The sequence below is a fragment of the Rana temporaria genome, chromosome 4 (assembly GCF_905171775.1).
Source record: "Rana temporaria chromosome 4, aRanTem1.1, whole genome shotgun sequence".
NCBI classification, from domain to species: Eukaryota; Metazoa; Chordata; class Amphibia; order Anura; family Ranidae; genus Rana; species Rana temporaria.
The window spans coordinates 25,101,570-25,120,547 of NC_053492.1; the positions used below are offsets into that span (position 1 = coordinate 25,101,570).

At 47.3% G+C, this 18,978-nt stretch overlaps 1 protein-coding gene across 2 annotated transcripts in view; it reads left to right on the forward strand.

Annotated features, from left to right (window-relative positions):
* The window catches only part of EFR3B (EFR3 homolog B), a 352,965-nt gene that overhangs the window by 249,338 nt on the left and 84,649 nt on the right, over window positions 1-18,978 (forward strand). For both annotated transcript variants that reach the window (XM_040348132.1, XM_040348134.1), the window contains exon 4: window positions 1,930-2,080. In XM_040348132.1, coding sequence (XP_040204066.1) covers window positions 1,930-2,080 — 151 coding nt within the window. The remainder of the gene's footprint in view (window positions 1-1,929; window positions 2,081-18,978) is intronic.

Consider the following 18,978-nt stretch of genomic DNA (forward strand, 5'->3'; position numbering starts at 1 on the left):
AGTGGGCGTGAGCCATGCAAATGAGGCGTGACCCCATGCAAATGATGGCCCGAGCGCCAGACAGATACATATAACGAACGGCGCATGCGCCGTCCCGTGGACGCATCCCAGTGCGCATGCTCAGAATCACGTCGGAACTACTCCCTAAGATACGTCGGATCACTGCCTGCGGCGTGAACGTAACCTACGCTCAGCCATATTCACGTACAACGTAAACTACGTAAAATACGCCGGCTTGTGTTCCCTGGTGCAGCCCTTTGCATGGATGCTGCTGAGTTACACCTCCTTTATGGGGCATAACTTTACGCCGGACTGTAACGGATCATGGACTATTCTGCCTGGACATTGATAATAATTGCAGGATCTTGAGAGACTACAAGATGTTGGTTAATTGTGACCCCAACCAGTCAATATTCTATGACTCAGTCTAGTGACATGCTAATTGCGTCAGGGCCTGGGAGACAGTCCATTGTTCTTGTATAAAGGTGTTGTAATGGACAGGTGTTAATCCCAGGTCTGCTCTCAGAACTATAATTATGCATGCTAAAAACTGTTTGTGTGATAACCCTGTCTCTGTATGCGGAGACGAAACGTCTGCCTAGGAGACGGAGTGGGTGAAGGTTTTGTTGTTATTAATTAAAGAATGTTTAGTAATTAGCCTTAGTGTGTGATGAGGGGGAGTGTCATTTGTTTCTGTACAGTTGTAACCAGATATAAGGAGGAAAAATGTGGAAAATAAAGTCAGTCTGCTTGACCCTTCAAACGTAGCACGTCTCGTTTCTTGGAAGGGCGTTCGATGGGATATACCGGCGGTACCTGCATATCGCAGCTTGCCAGGGAAAAGGACGTCTCCAACGGCTGAGACCCTCACACCAGTGGGTAGCCGTTACACGGACGTAGAACTTTACGCGCACTGCGTCGGGCGCACGTACGTTCGTGAATCGTCGTATCTCCCTCATTTGCATATTTGAATAGAAAATCAATGGGAGCGCCAAATGCGTCCAGCGTAAATATGCGCCCACTCTACGCCGGCGTCGGCAAGTTACGTCGGTTTTTAGGCGCATCTTAGTTTGTGGGACCGGGGCACAGATACGACGGCGCATATTTGCACTTACGCGGCGTATCTGGAGATACGTCGGCGCAAGTGCTTTGTGAATCCGGGCCACAGTATTTATTAGCAGGGGTGTCCTGAATCCCGAAAGTTATTTTACAGGTTCCCTGCAGTCAGCTCCAAACACACACACAATGAGGAATTGGTCGGGGGGGGGTTCTGTGCTACTTTAGAAGAATTTATGAATAAAGTTCCCTAATTACAATAAATCTCTCTTCTATAATCTGTCTCGTGGCCTTTTTAGCATTGCCTTGCTGCGCCACAGAATTGATGAATGTCTCCCTGTGTTTTGGGAAACCGTTTCAAAATCCTGGCAGCTACGTGTTCCTTTTTCTTAAAGCGGACCTTCAGTCATTTTTTTCATCTTTCCGTCTATTAAATCATCTGCCCTTATAGGTTTATGACATCATGCACAGCTCTCTCTCCTCTCTCTCTCTCTCTCTCTCTCTCTCTCTCTCTCTCTCTCTCTCTCTCTCTCTCTCTCTCTCTCTCTCTCAATTTCCTGAGACTTTGCCAGAAAGAGAGGGGGGATGAGTTATAAGAGGGCCAATGTGAGCTGGAGGTGTGCCTCTGTGTGTCTGTGTAAATACAGGAAGTGAACAGGCAGCTGCCCACAGTTAAAATGGATGCCGCCAGACTTAGTCTAGGGAGATTTCTGCAGCATATTTGGCAAGTACAGAATGACAGTCTATATAAAATAATATGCAAAGTGGTTGGAGGGAAGCTTCAGAAGGGCAAAGATGTTTTTATTACAAAATTATGTAAGCAGACTGCAGTTCCTCTTTAATGACAATTCCTCCTCGTCTTCTTTCTTTTAGCTATGTCTGCATTGCCATGGAGGCCCTGGACCAGCTCCTGATGGCCTGTCACTGTCAGAGCATCAACCTGTTCGTGGAGAGCTTTCTCAAGATGGTGGCCAAGCTCTTAGAATCAGAAAAGCCAAACCTCCAGATTCTAGGAACCAACTCGGTAAGAAGACCATCATGAAATAATTCTTTTTTTATCTTGCGATCATGAGGTGGAGGCAATGTAGTGTCGCCGATGTTGTGTGCTCAGCATGTCGCATTTTGTGTAAAAATATGTTGGCATTAATCTTTTGGGGCGGATTTACTAAAACCGGACAGTGCAAAATCTTGTGCGGCTCTGAATAGAAATTAATTAGCTTCCAGTTTTTTTTTTTTTTTATCAAAGCTTAACCACTTCAATACCGGGCACTTTCATCCCCCTCCTGCCTGGGATAATGTTCAGGTTTCAGCGCTGTCGCATTTTGAATGACAATTGCGCGGTCATGTAATACTGAACCCAAACTAAGGGGTAGATTCACGAAGATCCGCGTATCTTTGCGGCGGCGTAACGTATCCGATTTACGTTACGCCTCCGCAACTTAGACGGGCAAGTGCTGTATTCTCAAAGCACTTGCTCCGTAAGTTGCGGCGGCGTAGCGTAAATCGGCCGGCGTAAGCCCGCCTAATTCAAATGTGGGACAGGGGGGCGTGTTTTATGTTAATGTTCTGTGACCCGACGTGATTGACGCTTTTCACGAACGGCGCATGTGCCGTCCGTAGAAATCTCCCAGTGTGCATTGCTCCTAATACGCCGCAAGGACGTATTGGTTTTGACGTGAACGTAAATTACGTCCAGTCCCATTCACGGTTGAGTTAGGCAAACAAAGTAAAATTTTCAAATTTCGACGCGGGAACGACGGCCATACTTAAAGGGGTGGTTCACCCTAAAAACTACTTTTTTTTATTACACTGCCCCCCCACATTACAATCCGATTAAGGCTCTTATTATTTTTTTGATGCTGTACATACCTTTGTACAGCATATTCACCCGTGGCATCCGGGTTGCGAGTCCCGCGGGAGTGGGCGTTCCTAACATGTGTGTGATTGACGTTTTGCCCAAAAACGAGCTCCCCCCCGTCGCGTAAGCCGCGTCACGGTTGGCGAAAGGAGCTGAACGGCGAGTCGGCGCTATACTGCGCATCGCCGTTCGGCTCCTTTCGCCAACCGTGACACGGCTTACGCGACGGGGGGGAGCTCGTTTTTGGGCAAAACGTCAATCACACACATGTTAGGAACGCCCACTCCCGCGGGACTCGCAACCCGGATGCACGGGTGAACATGCTGTACAAAGGTATGTACAGCAGGAAAAAAATAATAATAGCCTTAATCGGATTGTAATGTGGGGGGGCAGTGTAATAAAAAAAAGTAGTTTTTAGGGTGAACCACCCCTTTAACATTGGCTACGCCACCTAGGTGGCAGCTTTATCTTTACGCGGCGTATCTCTTACGGAAACGGCGTATCTTTACTGCGACGGGCAAGCGTACGTTCGTGAATCGGCGTATCTAGTAATTTACATATTCTACGCCGAAATCAACGGAAGCGTCACCTAGCGGCCAGAGGAAAAATTGCACCCTAAGATACGACGGCGCAGGCTGTCGTATCTTAGCTAGGTTTAAGTGTATCTCAGTTTGAGAATACACTTAAACTTACGACGGGCTTAGATTCCGAATTACGTCGGCGTATCTACTGATACGCCGGCGTAACTCTTTGTGAATCCGGCCCTAAATCTTTATCATTTTCTTCCCACAAATAGAGCTTTCTTTTGGTGGTATTTGATCACCACTGGGGTTTTTATTTTCTGCTAAACAAATTAAAAAAAAAATATTCTTTGTTTCTTTTATAAAATTTTGTTTTCTCCTTCACTAATGGGCACTGATAAGGCAGTACTGATGGGCACTGATGGGCCCTGATGAGGAGGCGCTAATATTTAGAATTGATGGTCACTGATAGGCGGCAGTATTATGCAGTACTGGATGGGCACCGATAGGCTGCACTGATAGGTGGCATCGATGGGCACTGATAAGGAGGCACTAATATGTAGAATGGATGGGCACTGATATGCAGCACTCATGGGCACCAATAGGCTACACTGGTATGCAGCACTGGGCACTGATAGGGGGCACTGATGGGCACTAATAGGTGGCACTGATAGGCGGCGCTGATGGGCACTGATAGATGGCACTGATAGGCGGAACTGATAGGCAGCACTAATGAGGAGGTACTGACAGGCATTACTGAAGGTCACTGACAGGCATTACTGATTGGCACTTTAATGGGCACTGATTGGTGATTTAGGTGGGCACTGACTGGAAGCTGATGGGCACTGATTTGCTGCTGTAGTGGCTCCTCTGATGGGGGCTGCGCTGATAATCAATGTGCTGATTATCAGCGCGCACCCCCTCTTTGACAGGAGAGCCACCGATCGACTCTCCCTGTCAGTGCGAACCGAGGAAAAGCCGATTACCGGCACTTCCTGGTTCACGCTGTGATCAGCTGTGATTGGTCACAGAGGCTCCTTACCACGATCAGAAATGCAGTGTGTCAGGGTGACACACCACACCACCGATTGATGTGCTTTTTGCTGGCTAGATGGTATAAGTCAAGATGTTTGTTTTTTTGACTGGAGTCACCTTGGGGCGGGGGGCTTGGGAAACCCAGGTTACCTTGGAGAGCACTGAAAGCTCCTTGTTCAGCTCCTCCAGCCCCTCCTATGTGTAAGCTACCCTGTGTCTATTAGGGGCACATGGTGACCGAGAACCCCAGTCTGACCTCAAGAATATATGAAGATAAAGTCCAGAGACCATTGCTAGATGGTTTGAGGTAGGGTGGGTGCTGCTATGTGTTTGTTAGGTGTGGCTGTATCCCATTGTTCTATTGTGTCTGTCTGCCTTGGGCGCAACCTACTATGAGATGTATATGTCAATGTGTATTTGCTGTGAGGAGGAAGGGGGGGATTCCTGCAACAGCTCTCCCTGCTGATTGGACAGTCTACTGATTAGAAGTTTGAATATCTCTGTGTGCCTGTGTTCAAATAAACAGTTCGGGCCAGATTCAGAGAGAGATACGACGGTGCATCAACTGATACGCCGTCGTATCTCTGACTTAGGCCCGTCGTATCTATGCGACTGATTCACAGAATCAGTTACGCATAGATATGCCTAAGATCCAACAGGTGTAACTGTGTTACACCGTCGGATCTTAACTGCAATTTAAAAATGGCCGCGGGGGGCGTTCTCGCTGATTTACGCTGAATAATATGTAAATCAGCGAGATACGCCAATTCACGAACGTACGCGGGCCCGACGCAGTGTTGTTACGACGTTTACGTAGCGGATTTCCCGGCGTATACTTACCCCTGCTTCTATGAGGCGCAGCCAATGGTAAGTATAGCCGTCGTTCCCGCGTCGATTTTTTTTTACGTCGTTTGCGTACGCCGATTCAGAAACCCGCTCGTCGCAAGTTACGCTCACGCCGAAACCACTGACGTCCTAGCGACGTCAGTGGTAGCAATCCACGCCGGGAAATTTCGCGGACGGTGCATGCTCATTTAAATCGGCGCGGGGACGCGCCTGATTTAAATAGTACACTCCCCCTAGCCGCGGAATTTGAATTCCGCCGGGGGTTTTACGATCCGCCGCCGCAAGTTTGGAGGTAAGTGGTTTGTGAATTACCCACTTGCCTCTCAAACTTGCGGCAGCAGATCTTAAATCACATAGATCACGCGGATCTAAAGATCCGCTGATCTATGTGAATCTAGCCCGTTATGTTAAGCAGCCAAAACGAGTACTGCCTAGTTCTTGGTTGTCAGCGGTTGTAATATCTGATATCTATATTCAGACTGGGAGGAAGCGGTATATGACGAAAGTGTGGGACGTTTCGTTACATTTTTACTATAGTTACTAAAGGAATATTTTGATCTAGGCAATGGAGCCAGCTGATCTTGGAGTAATCCCTCGACCAAAGCTGCAGGAATTGTGGAGGTTGAACTTAATGGACACAACTTTGTTCAACCAATATATACATTGGCCCGGATTCACAAAGCACTTACGCCGACGTATCTCGAGATACGCCGCGTAAGTCTATCTATGCGCCGTGCCCACAATCTGAAACTAGGCTGCATACGACCAACGTAACTTTCCTACGCCGGCGTATCGTGGGCGCATATTTACGCTGGCCGCAAGGGGCGTTCTCATTGATTTTCAATGCACATATGCAAATAAGGGAGATACGCCGATTCACGAACTTACTTGCGCCCGGCGCATAATATACGCGGTTTGCGTAAGGCGTACGTCCGGCGTAAAGTTATTCCACAGATAGGAGGCGCAACTCATGCAACGGTATGGACCAGGGAACAGAGCCGTCGTATTTTACGTCGTTTACGTAGTAGTACGTGAATAGGGCTGGGCGTAGGTTACGTTCACGTCGTAGGCAGTGATCCATCGTATCTTAGGGAGTAGTTCCCGACGTGATTCTGAGCATGCGCACTGGGATATGTCCACGGGACGGCGCATGCGCCGTACGTTATTCGTATCTTTATGACGCTCAGTCCATCATTTACATGGGGTCGCGCCTTATTAGCATGGCTCACGCCCACTTCCACCTACGCTGGCTTACGCCGAGGAAACCCAGCGTAAATTTGGGGGCGAGTGCTTTGTGAATCCAGTGCTTGCATCTGTGCGCTGCGTCGGCGTAGCGTATATTAGATACGCTACGCCCGCAAAAATATGCGCCGATGTATGTGAATTCCGGGCCAATATATATTTATGTGTGTGTGTGTAGTTCTATAGAAGGTAACATTTAGGAAATGGAGATATTTGCTCTGTTGGGGAGGTCACCTTTTAGTCACAGGGTTTTAATCTCTATTTTAAATGAATTATTGCATCGTCTGTTTAAACGCCCACCGGCAGCGTTATAGCTTGTGCCAACTCCTCTCACTGTCATTTTTTGCTGCACAGCTTGATCTGAATGTAGCTTTGGAGAACAATACAAGAATAATATTAAGACATGTGGGCGAGCTCGTGCCATAATGTGCATGTATGAACAGTATACGTGTACATTATGGAGCACTTACCTTAGAAGCGTGCCCTCCTCCAGCGCTGAGTCGATCGATGCTGTCAGTTGTTTCTCTGTTCTGCACGGCTACTGCCATCTCCTTTGCTGCTACTTCTGGGTCCCCCACTGTCCTCTTCGGCCATAGGGCGGCCTCTGATGATGTAACTCCTGTGCATGTGCACAAAAATTACCTCATCCCCGGGGTCCGGTAAGATGCCGGGCAGAAGTCAGAGTGCACACGACATGGCACACAAACTGTATAGTGTACACAAAAAATAGATAGAAGCTGCTTTTTGGCAGGCTTCAATTGACTTCTCTGCCAATTTTTATTTTTTTTTTTCAAGGTTACTTTTACTTAAAGCGGAGGTTCACCCATGGAGAACACATTTTCCCCATAGATGGATGCTCGTTTTCTCTAGGGGAATCGGCTATTTGTTTTAAAATATGAGCAGTACTTACCCGTTTACGAGATGCATCTTCTCCGTCGCTTCCGGGTATGGGCTGCGGGACTGGGCGTTCCTTCTTGATTGACAGGCTTCCGAGAGGCTTCCGACGGTCGCATCCATCGCGTCACCATTTTCCGAAAGAAGCCGAACGTCGGTGCGCAACGTTCGGCTTCTTTCGGCTACGAGTGACGCGATGGATGCGACCGTCGGAAGCCTGTCGGAAGACTGTCAATCAAGAAGGAACGCCCGCTCCCAAAGACCCATACCCGGAAGCGACGGAGAAGATGCATCTCGAAAACGGTAAGTACAGGTCATATTTTAAAACAAATAGCCGATTCCCCTAGACAAAACGAGCAGGAATCTAAGGGGAAAAGAGGAAAAAAAACACAAATGGGTGAACTCCCGCTTTAAAGTGATTCTAAGGGCTTGAGTTTTTAAAAAAAAACAACAAACATGTCATCCTTACCCCTCTATGTAGTGGTTTTGCACAGAGCAGCCCCGATCCTCCTTTTCTCGGGTCCTTTGCCGGTGTTGTGATGAGAAATGACCCCCGGCGAACAATGCCTGCCCTGTACTATGCATTTTATTTATTTATTAAAATGCTTATAAAACAACAGCGCAGTCTTACACACATGCCTCGATGCGCTGGCGGGATAAAAACAGAACAGAAAAGGGGCAAAAACTACATCGATCAAACAAGTAACAATAAAACAATAACAATCAGCGATCAAGAAAATACAAAGTTAAAAATATAGGGGCAGATCCACAAAGAGAGTACGCCGGCGAATCTACTGATACGCCGGCGTACTTTCAAATTTCCTGCGTTGTATCTTTGTTTTGAATCCTCAAAACAAGATACGACGGCATCTGGGTTAGATCCGACAGGCGTACCTCTTCGTACGCCTTCGGATCTTAGATACAATTCTTCGGTGTCCGCTGGGTGGCGTTCCCGTCGTAATCCGCGTCAAGTATGCAAATTAGCTATTTCCGACGTTCCACGAACATACGATTGCCCTTTTGCATTCTTTTACGTCGTTTCCGTTCGGCTTTTTTCGGCGTATAGTTAAAGCTGCTATTTGGTGGCGTACGCAATGTTAAGTATGGCCGTTGTTCCCGCGTCGAATTTGAAAATATTTTTTTTTGTTTGCGTAAGTCGTCCGTGAATGGGGCTGGACGTAATTTACGTCCACGTCAAAACCAATGACGTCCTTGCGACGTCATTTAGCGCAATGCACGGCGGGAAATTTAGGGACGGCGCAGTTCGTTCGGCGCGGGGACGCGCTTCATTTAAATGAAACACGCCCCCTACTCGCCGATTTGAAGTACGCGCCGTTACGCCGCGAGAGATACGCTGCACAGCTGTAACTTACAGCGCAAATTTGTTGTGGATTTGAAAGTAAGCCAAGTAAGTTACGGCGTCGTAGCGTAGCTTAGATACGCTGCGCCGGTGCAGATCTTTGTGAATCTGTTCCATAAAATGTAGAACTATTAGAATGTTTAATATTTAAGTCACCCCGAAAGCCTGGATATATAGCCATGTTTTTAACCACTTAAGCCCCGGACCAATATGCTGGCTAAAGACCAAAGGTGTTTTTACAGTTCGGGACTGCGTCGCTTTAACAGACAATTGCGCGGTCGTGCGACGTGGCTCCCAAACAAAATTGGCGTCCTTTTTTTCCCACAAATAGAGCTTTCTTTTGGTGGTATTTGATCACCTCTGCGGTTTTTATTTTTTGCGCTATAAACAAAAATAGAGCGACAATTTTGAAAAAAATTCAATATTTTTTACTTTTTGCTATAATAAATATCCCCCAAAAACATATATAATATATATTTTTTTTCCTCAGTTTAGGCCGATACGTATTCTTCTACCTATTTTTGGTAAAAAAAATCGCAATAATTGTTTATCGGTTGGTTTGCGCAAAATTTATAGCGTTTACAAAATAGGGGATAGTTTTATTGCATTTTTTTTTTTTTTTTTACTACTAATGGCGGCGATCAGCGATTTTTTTCGTGACTGCGACATTATGGCGGACACTTCGGACAATTTTGACACATTTTTGGGACCATTGTCATTTTCACAGCAAAAAATGCATTTAAATTGCATTCTTTATTGTGAAAATGACAGTTGCAGTTTGGGAGTTAACCACAGGGGGCGCTGTAGGAGTTAGGGTTCACTGTGTGTGTGTTTACAACTGTAGAGGGGTGTGGCTGTAGGTCTGACGTCATCGATCGTGTCTTCCCTATAAAGGGAATGACGCGATCGATACGCCGCCACAGTGAAGCACGGGGAAGCCGTGTTTATACACGGCTCTCCCCGTTCTTCAGCTCCGGGGACCGATCGCCGCACTCGAGCGGCGATCGGGTCCGCGGGACCCGCGGTCCCGGTCCCGGAGCTTCGGACCGGGTCGCGGGAGCGCGCCGCGGGCGCCCGCCCGCGACCCACGGCTGGGTACAAGTACAGGACGTATATATACGTGCTTGTGCCCAGCCGTGCCATTCTGCCGACGTATATGTGCAGGAGGCGGTCCTTAAGTGGTTAAGTGTTTGCGCACTACGGAGCTGCCGAAAGTCTCTGAACATGAACAACTGTACACGGCGCCTGCGCCAAGAAGACGATGTTGTGCCACACGCTCCCGTCACGGAGACGCAGCTTGGCCCCGCCCCCTCTCTCTCTTCATTGGCCTCACTGACTTTGATTGACAGCAGCGGGAGCCAATGGTGCCAATCTCAGCCAATGAGGAGGGAGAGACCCGGACAGCCAAGTCTCTCATGCAACGTCACTGGATAGAGATGGGGCTAAGGTAAGTATTAGGGGGGCTGCTGCACACAGATAAACAAACAGCTGTTCCCTCAGAATAATAAAAGGTAGTGATCTGCAGTAAAATTTTCACCCAGAAATGGAACTTCGACTTATCGAATTTTCCCCCCCCTCCGGTGTCACATTTGGCACCTTTCAGGGGGAAGCGGATGTCTGTCAAATCCAGGTATTTGCTCCCACTTCTGGGCATAGATCTCTGCACTTTCTGCAGCAAACTACGCCATGTCCGACCCCTCCTCCATCCCCCCAGGCTGTCTTCTGGGAGACACACAGGTCCCAGAAAACAGCAGAGACCATTCAGAATGCGCAGCACGACTCACGCATGCGCAGTAGGGAACCAGGAGTGAAGCCGTAAGACTTTACTTCCTGTTTCCCTTACCAGGAATGGCGACAGCAGCACCTGCAAGTCAATCCGAAGATCAGCTTCGGGTGAGGACATTGCAGGCTCCTTGGACAGATACGTTTCTATATATTAAAAGTCAGCAGCTACAATATTTGAGTTTTCTTTTTTTTTCAGGCGAAACTCCGCTTTAAAATCCTTGCAGTGTACATAGATCAATCAGAGGGGAAAGTTTTTTCTCAACAAAGTAGAGTTACTCTTTAGCTTCGGTACACACTGATGCGGTGCAAATTTGGTGCAAATTTAAAACGATAGATGGTGCAAATTTGCATTGTGATATATATTTTTTTTTTACAACTTAATTCGAATTCTGCTTGGCATGTGTGTTTTCCATGCAAATTTAGTACGAATTTGTGAAGGGAGTGGTCACATCTGCGATTTTATTTTCTATAAAATCTAGGCAAAAAATAAATAAAAACGAGGGGCCAGATTCAGAAACATGGAACCAGATACGCCTGGATTTTTGCTTAATACGACCGACGTAAGTCTCTTACGCCGTCGTACCTTAGGTGCATATTTACGCTGGCCTCTAGGGGCGCTTCCGTTGATTTACGCGCCGAATATGCAAATGACCTAGATACACCGATTCACGAACGTACTTGCGCCCAGCTTATTAATATACGCCGTATACGTTAGGCCCGGTACACACGAGCAAACATGTACGATGAAACCGGTCCGTCGGACCGTTTTCACCATACATGCCTGCCGGAGGGCTTCTGTACGATGGTTGTACTAACCATCGTACAGAAGTCCGCGCGTAAACAATACGTGGGGCGTGTCCGCGTCGTCGCCGCGACGATGACGCGGCGACGTGGGCGGGCCTGCCATTTAAAGGCTTCCACGCATGCGTCGAAGTCATTCGACGCATGCGAGGGACGGCGGGCGCTCGGACATGTACGGTAGGTCTGTACTGACGACCGTACATGTCCGAGCGGGCAGGATTCCAGCGGACGGTTTTAAAACACGTCCAGGAATATTTGTCCGCTGGGAAAAGGCCCGGCGGGCAAATGTTTGCTGGAATTCGGCCCGCTCGCGCCTACACATGACCGAACATGTATGCTGAAACTGGCCCGCGGACCAGTTTCAGCATACATGTTTGGTCGTGTGTACGGGGCCTTAGGCTTACGTCCAGCGTAAAGTTACCTCTGCTATATGAGGCGCAGCTAATGTTAAGGTATGGACGTCTGAACAAGCGTCAAATTTTACGTAGTTTACGTAAGTCGTACGTGAATAGGGCTGTGCGTAAGTTACGTTCACGTCGTAGGCAGTGTTCGACGTATCTTAGGCATTCTATCCGACGTGATTCTGCGCATGCGTACTGGGATACGTCCACGGAGGGCGCATGCGCCGTTCGTTCGGCCCCTCATTTTAATACAACACGCCCACCTCCTTCCAAATTTGAATTACGCAGGCTTACGCCGGCCCATTTACGCTACGCCGCCGTAACTTAGGGAGCAAGTGCTTTGTGAATACAGTACTTGCCTCTCTAAGTTACGTCGGCGTAGCGCATATGAGATGCGCTACGCCCGAGTAAAGATGCGCTCAGGTACGTGAATCTGGCCCTTGGCAGTGATGTGAACACTGGACTGCGATTCCAATCCAGACCCATTAAAGTCTAGGGGGCCGAAATTCGTGCCTCGTGAGTGCGCGATTGCGGTCAGCAAAGGCAGAACAGGGGGATGCTTTTGTAAACAAGGCATTCCCCCGTTCTGCCTAGTGACATGTCAGGGATCTACTGTTCCCTGTGATCGGGAACAGTGATCGCTGACGTTTCACTGGTAGCTCCTCCCCCTAACAGTTAGAATCACTTCCTAGGATACACTTAACCCCTTCAGCGCCACCTAGTGGTTAACTCCTTCACTGCCAGTGTCATTTTCACAGTATACAGTGCATTTTTATAGCACTGATGGCTGTAAAAATGACAATGGTCCCAAAATAGCGTCAAAGTGTCCATTGTGTCCGCCATAATGTCACAGTCACGATAAAAATCGCTGATCGCAGCCACTACTAATAAAAACCAGATAACAATAAAAATGCCATAAAACTATCCCCTATTTTGTAGACGCTATAACTTTTGCGCAAACCAATCAATATACGCTTATTGCTTTTTTTTTTTTTTTGCTCTATTTTTGTTTATAGCGCAAAAAATAAAAACCGCAGAGGTGATCAAAAACCACCAAAAGAAAGCTCTACTTGTGGCAAAAAAAACCTGTCAATTTTGTTTGGGAGCCACGTCGCATGACCGCGCAATTGTCAGTTAAAGCGACGCAGCGCCATATCGCAAAAAATGGCCTGGTCATTGGGCAGCCAAATCCTCCGGTGGTTAAATGCAAGAGAATTTTTAGACGACATTCAAATTACATTTCGTCAAATTGTACCGAAAATTTTTTTTGTATGGATGTTCATTCAAAAATGTACTAGTGTATGGCCAACGTTGGGCCTCGTTTCTACTACACATAGCGGGAACTTGAGTTGGCGCTCTCGATCCTCATGCGAATATGTGTGTCACACATAGGGCAGCCTATTCACCTAACTTCACTTTCGTTCCAAAGAAGCTCAGGGACCAAATTTTGTCCTTGACCCAGGAGCGATTTGCTACTTGCGGTTTGAGCGTTTTGTCGATAGACAATAGCATTTGGGGTGATATTTAATTTGAATGGCACCCAACATTATGCCGTTGTCACATATGTTGGACTTGATGGACTGTCTTTTTTCAACCTCACCTACTATGTAACTATGGCGTGATCAAGCTTCGACTTCCTAGATGGAGTCTGCATTTGCATTTTAGAGCACCCTGTGTTTTGGGCAGTGGCGGCTGATGCTCAAAAAACATTAATTGTAACCACTGTGCCCATCTAATGCAGCCACTGTGCCCATCATATGCAGCCACTGTGCCCATCAAATGCAGCCACTCTGCCCATAAATTGCCACCACTGTGCCCATTAAACGCTGCCACTGTGCCATCAAGCACAGCCACTGTGCCCATCAAGTGCAGCCGCTGTGCCCATCAAACGCAGCCACTGTACCCATAAATTACCGCCACTGTGCCATCATACACAGCTACTATAACCATTAATTGCTGCCAATAATCTAGGCAAAAAAAAGAAAAAAAATTGTCAGTGATGTGAATACTGGACTGCGATTCCAATCCGGTCCCATTGAAGTCTATGGAGCTAAAATCCGTGCCTCGTGAGTGCGCCCGATGTTCCTGGGTGGCCCGCGATTGCGGTCGGCAACGGCAGAACAGGGGGATGCCTTTGTAAACAAGGCATTCTCCTGTTCTGCCTAGTGACATGTCAGGGATGTGTCACTGGTAGCTGCTCCCCCTAACAGTTAGAATCACTCCCTAGGACACACTGAACCCCTTTAGTGCCACCTAGTGGTTAACCCCTAGCCTGCCAGTGTCATTTTCACAGTAGTCAGTGCATTTTTATAGCACACATTTTTATAATAGTCCTAAAAATGTGTCCGATGTGTCCGCCTAAAAATCGCAGATCGCCGATATTACTAGTGAAAAAAATAATAATAAAAATGCCATAAAACTATGGGTATAGAATTGGGTATATGGGATTTTATATTATTATTATTATTATTATTATTATTACATTTTTTTATGGTTGAACTGGATGGACTGTCTTTTTTCAAACTGACTAACTATTAGTCAGATTCAGTAAGAGTTAGGTCGGCGTATCAGTAGATACGCCAACCAAACTCAGAATCTGCGCCGACCTATGTTTAAGTGTATTCTCAAACAGAGATACGCTTAAACATATCTAAGATAGGACAGCTTGCGCCGTCCTATCTTAGATTGCAATATTTCTGCTGGCCGCTAGGTGGCGCTTCCATTGCGGTCGGCGTAGAATATGCAAATCAGTAGATACGCCTATTCTCAAACGTACGCCCGGCCGCCGCAGTACATTTAAGCCGTTTACGTAAGAGATAGGCCGCCTAAAGTTATTCCATCAAATAGATGGAATAGTAATGTTAAGTATGGCTGCCGTTCCCGCGTCGAAATTCGAAAATTTTACGTCGTTTGCGTAAGTCGTCCGTGAATAGGGATTTACGTCGTTTACGTCCACGTCGAAATCAATAGGCCCGTGCGGCGGACGTAGCCGCAAAGCACACTGGGAAATGTAGGCGCACGGCGCATGCGCAGTTAAAAAAAAACGTCAAAAACGTCAGGTCAAGCCACATTAACATAAAACACGCCCCCTTAGCTAAATTTGAATTAGGCGCCCTTACGCCCGCCCGCTTTAGGCTACGCCACCGTAACTTAGCAGGCAAGTACATTGTGAATCATGTACTTGCCTCGCTAACTTACGGCGGCGTAGCTTAAATGCCTTAAGCTACGCCGTCTTAAAGTTGCGGCCATGTATGTGAATCTAGCTATATGTAACTAACTATCCCCTATTTTGTAGACGCTATAACTGTAGCGCTACCCCCTCAGGAGCCGCTGGTTAGATTGGGATGGCATGTTATGTTACCTTTATGATGTGTCTAGGGATGATGATGAGAGTAATAACGGAATGTCCAGACAACTGGGTGACGTTTTCTGTGCTTTTATTACTGGTCCGACATGACCAACAGTCAACTCGAGGTAGATAGAGAAAGGTTGGTGAAAGGAGAACTTGCAGATTCAGGCCTATGGATAACAGAAGCAGTCCTGCCTCCAATGATTACTCTTGCTTCGTCAGCCACTCCAGCCTGAGTGGGTATAGTGCCCCTGGACAGGTCCCTCTCACAGGCCTGGCAGCCAGGGCGTCACTCGGAACCTTTGAGAAGGAACAAGTCTCTGCCACCGACTTGGCTCAAATAGAATTTGGATTAGTAAGGGACCTCTGCCACAGGCCCAGTAGCATGGATACATGGATAGTAGAGCGAATCCTCTCAGTCAATAATTTGCCTGAATCTCCCTCAGGTAGACTTCCTATATTTGTGGTCACCGACTAACAGTTTGCATCATACAACCTGTCAGTGTCCGGTCACCCAGATCCCCGATGGATCGTCTAAGCCATGTTGGATCACCTGCCTCCGGGTTCACCTCAGACCGACTCCCCATCGAACAGCACAACTCGCTTGGGATCTTCCTCTTGAAGTGCAAGTCACTGGGGCCCCTTTGTAGCATTAGTTACTCCGGGCCATGAGGGCCCAGAGTCCAGGGCCATATCGCCGGGGTCCGTGATGTGCGCACACCCTAAAGGTGAGTGCCGCACCAGGAACGCGCGAAGACCCCACAAAATGGCATCTGCCCCAGAAATACCCTCCCCCAGCATGCCCCGCGAGGGGAAACACTCTTCTGATTGGCTTCTGGAGAAAGGCGCCTCCGCCTGGACCCCTCTGGCGCCACCTGCCATCCAAAGATGGAACTGTATCTTTGGAGCACAGAATGAACCCACAGGACAGTCCAGGGCTGGCAGCAGCCCACTTTAAACAGATCCACATGGATGAGAGCAATATAACTCTCTCATCCCCCATTAAATTTGACAGCACCTGTACTAAAAGTACACAGGCGCTACACAACTTTTGCGCAAACCAATCAATATATACGCTTATTGCGTTTTTTTTTTTTTTTTACAAAAAATATGTAGAAGAATACATATCAGCCTAAACTAAATTTGCTTTTTTTTTTTTTTAAATGGGGATATTTATTATAGCAAAAAGTACAAAATATTGCTTTTTTTTTTTTTTTAAATTGTCGCTCTATTTTTGTTTATAGCACAAAAAATAAAAACCGCAGAGGTGATCAAATAACACCTAAAGAAAGCTCTATTTGTGGGAGAATAAGGACGTCGATTTTGTTTGGCAGCCACGTCGCACGACCGCGCAATTGTCAGTTAAAGCGACGCAGTGCCGAATCGCAAAAAGTGGCAGCCAAATGGTCCGGGTTAAAGCGTTTGCCCATGAAAATCTGACTTCTCTCCCTTGACCATGGCGGTTATCGCCCACCGTGCCCCCATCCTCTGCTGCTTTATCGCCATGTTGCATCCCTGTTCAGCTGATACACAGGCTCTCCGTGTGATTCTTTTCCAGGGGTTTTATGGTTTTTGTAGCTCCCGTACCCCTGCAGGACTTGAGTTTTTAGGCTTCAGCTTGCAATGTGAACGCTCTGTAGTCACTGGATCAGACATCAGAGTGAGATTTGATTGCTGAACATTTTGCTTTGCAGGGGAGATAAACTCGTGCAGTTTTCTAAGTTGGAATTGCATTAATCACCGGCACTGAAAATCCTTCATCGTGGAGAAAGATTCCGGTGCTGAACAATGAGCACAACAAAAACAGCACTGCGTGATCAAAATCCAAATGCAGCCAGCTGGATATTCTGTGCTTGTATTGTCCTCCGGGTACAAATAACAGGAGAGGAGCACAAATAGCCAAATCATCACAGCAATCGGTTTTTGAGTTCCTATATTGGGTAGTTGAAAACAGAACTCCAGGCAGAGACAAAAGACAAATTTATACAGCTCTGTATTCACTAGGGCCTCATTCGTCCGGGCGTAATGATCTGTCTGCGTAAGTAAGATGAAGTCCGCGTCCCCGCAGTCAGCAGGCATCAAGCATGTAGGATAAGGTGTTGTATAACCCCTTGGTGCCGAGCGTACGTATAAATGTGGATTCGGCTTTAGGGGGGTTTCACCAGGGGGATGCCCACAGCTGCAGGCATCATTTTGGTACCGTTTTTTTTTGAGCGGGCAGACAGCTTTCGAGGGATAACAAGCCACTCGGTTGTTATCCTGGAGGAGCGGGAGGGGACATCACCCCCCCTCCCGCCGCTCTTACCGGGCCTCCCGTCCCACCAGGAGACCCGATCCGCAATGCACCACTTCCGGCACCTAGAGACAGACTGGCACAAAGCCGAAAAGGGCTTAGTTCTAGTCTCCTGTATGTAAACACGGAAGCGACGTCACAACGTCACTTACGGTTTACTCGGCTGCCAGTGGCGCCAGTTTAAAAAAAATATACAGGGCCAGATTCTTGTAAAATCTGCCGCTGCGTAGCGTAAGCCATTTACACTACGCCGCCGCAACTTACTGGAGCAAGTGCCGTATTCTCCAAGCACTTGCTCTGTAATTTGTGTCGGCGTAGTGTAATTGGCCCGGCGTAAGGCCGCGTAATTCAAAAGGGGCGGCTTGTATTTAAATTAAGCGCGCCCCCGCGCCGATCGAACTGCGCATGTGCCAGGCGGAAAAATCGCCCAGTGCGCATGCCCCAGTTCACGACGGAAAACGTCAATGACGCCGACGTGAGCGTCATTGACGTAAAGTCGTATTCGTGGACGACTTACGAAAACAACGTTAACGACGGAAAAAGCCGACGCTGACCCGACGCCATACTTATCTTGGCATACGACGGACCTACGTAAACTTGCCCCTCATATTAGCAGGGGCAAGTTTACGCTTACGTAAACATCGTATATTCTCTGCGTCGTCCGCGCGTACGTTCGGGAATCGTCGTAAATTGCTAATTTACATAAGCGACGGGGGAAACGACGTCGGCGACACTTAGCGGCGGGAAAAAAAATAGCATTTAAGATCTGACAGCGTAAGAGCCTTACGCTTGTCAGATCTAAGGGATATCTATGCGTAACTGATTCTAAGAATCAGTCGCATAGATAGGCCAGGCCAGATTAGGACTTACGATGGCGCAAATGGCTTTGCGCCGTCGTAACGCCTTTGAGAATCTGGCCCACAGTATTCAGAATCAACGTTTTCGGCGATCTGAATACTTTGAAGTGCAAAGGAGGGATTGGAGATCTTTTAGACTCCCGATCCCTCCATAAAGAGTACCTGTCACCACCTATTACTGTCACAAGGGATGTTTACATTCCTTGTGACAGCAATAAAAGTGATTACAATTTTTGTAAAAAATAAAATTAAAAAAATAAATAAGATTTTTCTTTTTTTTTTTTTTTTTAAAGCGCCCCCGTCCCCACGTGCTCAAGCAAAAAAAGAAAATGCAGGGACAGATGCCGCTCAATAGTCCTCCATACATAAACAGTGCTGGGGTTTGTAGTGTGATCGGAGTTTATCTCTGCTCTGTGTGTTGAATGTATTTAGTAACATTACAATCCCACGATCAGTTCCCACCATGCAGTGACAGTACTATGACAGATGCACACGGATACGGCACAGCGAGGTTTGATTTGTCATGTTGGGAAATGGTGCCGCAATGATGTAATTATCACGTCGTCTCTCTGCTTGACTGCGGCGGCTAAACTGTCAAAACGCTCCAGGGAAGAAAATAAAAAAGTAGTATTATTGGGTGAATTTACTGTCTAATTTAAGACGAGCTCTGACCAATGGAG